Here is a 7,507-nt window from a genome sequence, read left to right as displayed (position 1 = left end):
ATCTTGCTGGGGGTCTTCCTCTTTTTCTCTGACCCTTATCAAACATGATATCCTTCTCCAGCAACTGGTCCCTCCTGACAATATGTCCGAAGTATGAGAAATGAAATTTAGCCATCCTGGCCTCCAAGGAGCACTCTGGCTGTACTTCTTCCAACCCCATAGAGGCGAACCTAAATCCTGCCCAAACTCTCAGTCTGGCGAGCATGACCTGGTTCCTCTCTCCCCTACCTACATTGCTCATTTTACTCCTCTTATAACCTACACTGGAGTCCTGGTGTGGTGCTGTGGGTTAATGCACTGGACTCCAAAGTCAGTATGAACTATAAGGTTGGCTGTTCAAACTCAGCAGTCACTCCTTGGAAACCCTATACAGGGTCGCTATGGGTTGGAATTAACTCAAAGGCACTTAACTACAACAATAACATACTGTACACTTGTCCTTACATATCATCCACCCAAACCATCCTCCAGCCACAACCCAGCAATCCAAGCCTATGGTATCTTCTGTCCTTGCTGTATCCCAGCATAGAGCATCAGCCAGCACATGGTCAGAACTCAACAAATACTTTTTCATGTTCTTCAAACCCTGTTCCAGTGTTTTCTTGCTCAGACAGTCTTTTTTTTTTTTTTAGAGTTGTGATGTTTGCATGGGAGAACATCAGTCCTACATTCATCCTATTGCATTTCGCTTCATTGCAATGATTATAATCCCCTCCATGCATCATCAAACAACCAAAAGGTACACCACACAGGCCTGCCCCCTGGCCACCAGCACAGAGCCCTTCTCCCTCCCTGAGTCCAGTGTCCCCAGCCACTCCATCTGTCCACATCATCATCTCTGTCTCCATCCCTGGTGTCACTGCCTCTTGGGGTAGGGTCCGACTGTCTGTTCTTCTCACGATGGTCCCAGGGACCTCAGCTCCTGGGCTGCAAAATCAATCACTCTCCTCCTTTTGTCAAAAAACATCTACCTCTATATTTTCTACCCTCACAGTCAACCCTGATGGCAATTATTCACTATTGTACCACAAGAGTCTTATCCCCATTTCCTTTCGCCAGTCCATTCCCAACTGATTGGAAATCATTCAGTGGTGATTCCATCTTCCCCCGCCCCATCTGGAACTAGGTTCCCTCTTGAAATCTTGTAATCCAGTCACTTCTTGTCTTTATATGCCCCCACATTTTGGGTAGCCAATGTCTAAGTTACCCATTCCTGTCAGATAGCCTTTTATTAGTCGCCTCCATCACTGACTGATGGCCAGGAGCTGTACCTGAGATACTACATGACACTTTCTACTCTCTGCCTGGCCTGTCTCCTAACAAACCCTGCCCCATTTATACTTCAGGCCTCACAGAGTTCTGCACACAAGTGCTCAGTAAGCATTTAAGTACTCTTCTTTATCTGGACCTGGTTATTTGGGGAATGAGATGGGCCAAGTGAGAAGGAAAAGATTGGGAGATGGAAAAAGGGCTTCATGAAGCTGGGGGCCAGAGGTGGGTACAGTAGGGACAGCCCTCAGCAGCCTGGGCCTGGCTCTGAAAGGCTGTTATTCTGCACTGCAATTAAAGCCCAGGATTTTAGAGACTCATATGGGTTATAACAGAAATGACATCATCCTGGCAGGTGGCCTTTGGTAAGTCCCATCCTGAGTCTCAGCTAACCCAACTATAAGACCAGGGGCAGATTACCCAATAAGCAACATAAGCATGAATTTACCTGGGCTCACTTACTAATCTATAGGGTACTCTACCCCTGTTAGGGATCATCAATTTGAAAAGAGACTGATTCTTTAGGCAGGCGCTGTGAGGTTGGGAAAGAGACTGATGCCAACCAGGTCTAGAAGCAAAATCTTTGATGTGGTGGGAAAAGTATGAAATTTTTCACTACAGATTAGTAATTAAGTACAAGTAAGCCCATGCTTACCTTACTTATTGAGTAATCCAACACTGTGTAAAACAAGTGTGAACTAGATCGCTGAACTAGATGATTAGTTAAGTAAGCACAAGTAAGCATGTGCTTCCTTACTTATTGGGTATGCCATCTAACACTATAAGAGAAGGGTGAAATAGATATGATCTCTTAACTCCCTAGAAGCAAGAATGTCTCTGGAAGTCTAAGAACAACCAGAAAGAAGGTGAGAGAGTTAAGAGTCATTGAGAGTTACCTGCCACCTAGTTGACATACCACACACTCCACCTCCTCATTACACATTCCCCACTTGTGATATTTCTAGAAACCCTTTTCCAGACCCCTGGCTTCTGGCCTTGGGACTGCAGAGCGCTGGGGAACCCAGGCTTTCTGGAAGTAGGGATGTCTCAATGCTCCTAAACAACACGGAATTATATTTTGCCCACTGTTACCAGTTTTTTAAGTAGCTGCAATGATGTTATGATTAATAAGTGCAAATCTTTCTAAAAGGTCTTAGGAACTCCTACAGCCTTTGGTGATTGTATATTTTACACAGTATAAGAATGCTTGGCAGTACAATTTTGCAGAAGATCTACAAAATTTATAGATGTATATCCTGATGGATGGAGTCCTGGTGTGGCGCTGGAGGTTAATGCGCCAGACTGCAAAGCCGTTTGAACTGCAAGGTTGGTGGTTCAAGCTCACCCCCTGCTCTTTGGAAACCTTATACAGAGTCACTATGAGTTGGAACCCACTCCACGGCACATAACAACAACAACAATCCTGATGGATAAGCACAGGCTGCTAACAGCAAGATCATCGGTTCATATCCACCAGCCATTCCAGAGGAGAAAAATGAGGCTTTCTGGAGTCCTAGTGGAGCCCTGGTGTGGTGCTATGGGTTAATGCACCAGACTGCAAAGCCATTTGAACTGCAAGGTTGGCAGTTCAAGCTCACCAGCTGCTTCTCAGAAACGCTACCCAGGATCGCTATGGGTCGGAACTGACTCGATAGCACTTAACATCAACAACAGTGTGGCTCTGTAGGATAAGCACTGGACCACTATCCGAAAGGTGCTGCGTCTCAAATCCCCGACCAGCTCCTTGGAAACCCTACATAGGGTAGCTATGAGGCAGAATCGATTGGATGACAGCGGGTATGTGTCTAAGGATTTATAAAGCTATCCTGGATGGAGGGGTGAATAGACAGAGAGACACGTGATCAAGCAAATAAAGCAAAATGTTCATCATAGAACCTAAACGATGAACTGATTTTTTTTCAAATTTTCTGTAAGGTGGAATGTTTTCATAATAAACTGTTGTGGGGGGAGGGAGTCTTTCTCAAGAAGATGGGGAGCATTAGGCACAGTCAGTAGCCATTTTCCCTGTAACTCCTCACAGTGGGGTCTCCCAGGGACTTGTTGCAGGGGTGGGCTCCAGACATTGTGTTGAAAAGGAGGGGAAGCAGAGGTGCCATCTGCAGGTCAAAATTGTTAGAATGGCAATGGAATACTGGTGGGACACTGTAGATAAGCACTGGACTACTAAGGGCAAGGTCAGCGGTTCAAATCCACTAGCTGCTCCTCGAAAATCCTATACAGGTTCGCTATGAGTTGGAGCTGACTCCACAGCACTTAACAACAACAACAGAAGGTATGGCGGTGAGAACAGGACGGGCAAAGGCGAGGATGAGCCTGGGCAAGTTATGGGTCCTACTGTTTTCCCAGGGAGAATGGGCAAGGGGGTGAATTTCCTAAGTACTTTTAGCAAGAGTAAAAACACGAATCCTGCAAACGCTCTTCCTTTCAACTGCTTTAGAAGTCTCTCACCCACATTTCATAATTGGGGAAGGTCGTACAGCCAGAAAGTGGCTGAGTGGGATTTGAATGAAGTGGCGCCCTTCGTTCCCCCACCCTCTCTACCAAAAGCCCGACAACGGAACCAGGAGGCGCGGGAAAGAAGGGCGGCAGGCTCCGGAGAGGGACGGGGCTGCAGGGCCGGGTCCAGGCACGGCGGACGTGCCGGAGATAGCACTACGGTGGCCGCCGAGCAGTCCGCGGGCGTCTAGGTGCGCTGGGGCTGAGGTCGCCGGCGGGCGGGCGGGCGGTGGGCAGGTGAGCGCGCCGCACCCGGGTGCCAGGGGGACGCTACCTGGGTCGTGGAAGGGCACCAGAGCATAGTTGCTGATGGCCTCGCTGCGGCTGCTCACACTGCGCTCCAGAATGCGCGAGGCGCCGTCGATCACCTGCATCAAGTCGTCCCACATGGAGCCGGTGACGTCGAAGACGAAGGCCAAGGTGGCGTCCCCCGCTCTAGGGGGCAGCGCGGGCTCAAGTGAGCCAGTCACGGTCGCGGCCGTGGAGATGGCCATCAGCAGCCGCAAGAGCCGCGCGGCCGGCATCGTGTGGAGCGCGGCCGAGTGGCTGCGGCTGCTGCGGGGGGCAGCGCGCAGGTCACAGGGAACGTGGCACGGTCACCCGAACGCACCGGCAGCCGCCCGACGACGACTGCAGCACTACGCTTCGCTCGCCTCAGGCAGCAGCCGGTGCGCGCGAACTAGGGCTCGTGGCAGGGTCCCCCTGCTGGGAGCCCTATTCGGGTCCTAGAGCCCACCCCGTTCAGGGTCACGGGCCCGCCTTCTTCCCTCCCTCCTCCGTGACTCAAACTTTGCCGGCCCCTCTGCTCTCCAGTCCAGACCCGAGGTTAGGGAAGGACGCGGGGCGGCTGGCTGACGGGAGCTGGGGCCTAGGCCAAGGCGGCGAGGCCTAAGGATGCGCGCGAGACTGAGCAGACACCTGCGCCTCCCCACGACACAAGCGCAGGGCTAAACCTGGACACAGGAGGGAGGAGGCCACGCGACTCCTTCCCGCAAGGCTAGCTAAAGTGAGCCCAGGCTTTTCCCACCCAGCCCACCAAGAGACCACCACACACACACACACACCCCTCTGCAAGGTCTCATCTTTCCACAGGGCTCTATATTTCCCAGAGTTAATGCAATTACTGTTATGTTTAATCAGTCACCCTAAATTGATGGCCTAAGGAGCTCTGGTAGTTACAAATCTGGTTACAAATCTGGCTGCGAACCGCAAGGTCAGCAGTTCGAAAATACCAGCTGCTCTGTGGGAGAAAGATAAGGCTTTCTGCTCCTGTAAAGATTTATAGCCTCGGAAACCCTGTACAGGGTCGCTATGGGTCGGAACCGACTCCACGGCACTTAACAACAACAACAAATTAATGGGCTACCATGTGCTAAGTGTTTTCAATAGTTATTATTTCGAATTCTCACGGTAACATTAAACCCATTTTTCAGATGTGCAAATTGAGATTCACAGAGCTGGAGTTACCAGCCTAAATCCACACAATTCTCAAATAAAGTAGACAGAATTGGAACCCAGATGTGCTCCACCTCTAAAGTCCTTGGTCTCTGTTGCCTCCCTAAATGTTACAAGATGTTGTCACAGGTCATCTGGTGAATCAAAGAGGTTGTTGAATGATACACCTCTGTCCTCACTGGGGAGAGTGGAGGTTTGGGGACAAGTGTGAGGTACTATTAGTTTTCTTGTGGGCTGGATTTAGTCGTCCCCTCCCTGACACTATTCCCTCTCACTGCCCCTACTGGTTCCAGCCCCCCATCACCGTGCATCTCAGGCTGTGTGCTTCTATCTCATGTCTTTGACATTCTCTGCCTCACTAGGGCTACAAGCGCCACTAGATTGACTCCTAGTTTCCAGCCTAGTCCCTGGCACACAGTGAGGACTCCCTCAATATTGGCTGAGTGAATAAACATGTGGCAGCTTTTGTGGGCATGGCTGGTTTAGAGAGCCAGGGTGCTCTCCTCAAACTTCCAATCCCTCCTCCAAGAACAGGTTCCCAGGACAGGGCCAGACAGCCCTGTGGACATGGCTGAGGGTTCTGGATCAGAGTTGAGGGGGTGGGAGATTTCTACAATGCAGCCCTTCTGTATCCCTCAGCCAGAAGGAAGCTCCTCCTTCCCCCTTCAATCCCAACTCAATCAGAGGCTTGTTTCACCACCCCTTGCCCCATGATCCCACAGCCCTTTATCAGACCCCTATTCTAGCACTGAAGGAGCTCTGGTAGCGTAGTGGTTACGAATTGGGCTGTGAACCTTAAGGTCAGCAGTTTGAAACTACCAGCTGCTCTGCGGGAGAAAGATGAGGCTTTCTACTCCCGTAAAGATTTACACCCTCGGAAACCCAGGGTCGCTATGGGTCGGAACCGACTTGATGGCACTTAACAACAATAACAACAACATTCTAGCACTGACCATAATGTATTGTCAGTGTCTGTGTGTTGGCCGCTTCCCCTTGACTGTGGCAGTAGAGACCCCACACCTGGCACAAGTAGCTGCCAAATGAAAGTGTGTGCCTTTGAATAAGGCAGCAAGTGTCAGGTCTGGAAGCTGGGAGCTGGCCACAGCAAACAGGAGTGATCCTCATCTCTAGACCAGGGGAAGTGCCTTATGGGATTGAGAATTGGGAATCTAGGGATATGGTCTGCTGAGGAGCCACCTGCCTCATGAGATATGGCAGAAGCCAGGTCCCCAGGCCCAGAGCAGTCATAGAATATGCAGCCAAGCTCATAGGGGTTGAGTCACCTGCGCCTCTGAACGCTGGCCCTTTAAATCTCCCTGGGCTAAGGCTTCCATTGGCCCCAGAATCTGGGTAGGGTTGGGCCAGCTGTTGGAGAGAGAAGAGAGACTCCAGCTGTGTGAAGACAGGACAGGGGCCAGGAATTAGGCAGGACTCATGAATGGTGGCATTTCAGGCACAGTGTAGGGGACATTTGGGGACAAACAAGTCCTTCAACAATTCATTCCACAGACATTTGCTGAGCCTAAGCTGTGTGTCAGGCAGTGTACTAGGCACTGTTAGGGGAGAGGGTGTCAACATGGGTAATACATGCTTCCTCCCATGGGGAGAGGAGACACACGTAAACAAAATAATTCTAAGTCAATTAAATAAGTGCTAATGGAGGAATTACCAAGAGCTCTGGGAACTCAATGAAAGGAGTGGCTAAGCCTAAGGGTCAGAGGAGGCCACAGAATGAGCGAGCATGAGCAGTTAAAAGACCAAAAGGAAAGGGCATTCGAGGAGCAGAAACAGCATGTGCAAAGGCAGAGAGGCATGGAACTGGTGGGTGATGGCAGATGAGAAGTCAAAGGCTGGATCTTGAAAGACCTTGACTAACTGGTAAAGGACTTGGGTTTCTTGCCATAGGCACGGAGGGGCTATTGAAGAATGTCGGACAGGAAAGCAACCTGACCCAATTAGCATGTCCAACAGGTTCCAGCAGAAGTTCAAAGAGTAGACCTTGTAAATGTCAAGAAGCCTTAAACTTACTCCCCCTGGAAGTTAAGAGCAGAATTGGCTCTAGGTTGCTCATGATGGGCAAATGGAACCATAGGTTTGGGGTCTCACGTGACCTTGAACAGGGTCCTCTCCATCTCTAGGCCTTGATTTCCCTAATCTAAAAAGATAACCTCCAATGTTTGTCCAGTTCCACCAGAAACAGCCAGGATGCCCCTAGGAGACTCAGAAAGAATTCAAAAGAACATCTGACCCTCAGCTCACCTTGGCA

General features: G+C 50.2%; 1 protein-coding gene across 1 annotated transcript in view; it reads right to left on the bottom strand.

Annotated features, from left to right (window-relative positions):
• Positions 1–4,310, bottom strand: part of HMCN2 (hemicentin 2) — a 190,529-nt gene extending 186,219 nt beyond the window's left edge. Inside the window, 1 exon segment of the mRNA XM_006834988.1 lies at positions 4,061–4,310. Within this exon segment, the coding sequence (XP_006835051.1) occupies positions 4,061–4,310 (250 nt within the window).
• Between the last annotated feature and the right edge of the window lie 3,197 nt (positions 4,311–7,507).

Source organism: Chrysochloris asiatica, unplaced genomic scaffold, assembly GCF_000296735.1.
Source record: "Chrysochloris asiatica unplaced genomic scaffold, ChrAsi1.0 scaffold00014, whole genome shotgun sequence".
Classification (NCBI taxonomy): domain Eukaryota; kingdom Metazoa; phylum Chordata; class Mammalia; order Afrosoricida; family Chrysochloridae; genus Chrysochloris; species Chrysochloris asiatica.
The sequence above is the reverse complement of the archived record's forward strand: the minus strand, read 5'-3'. Positions and strand labels throughout refer to the sequence as shown.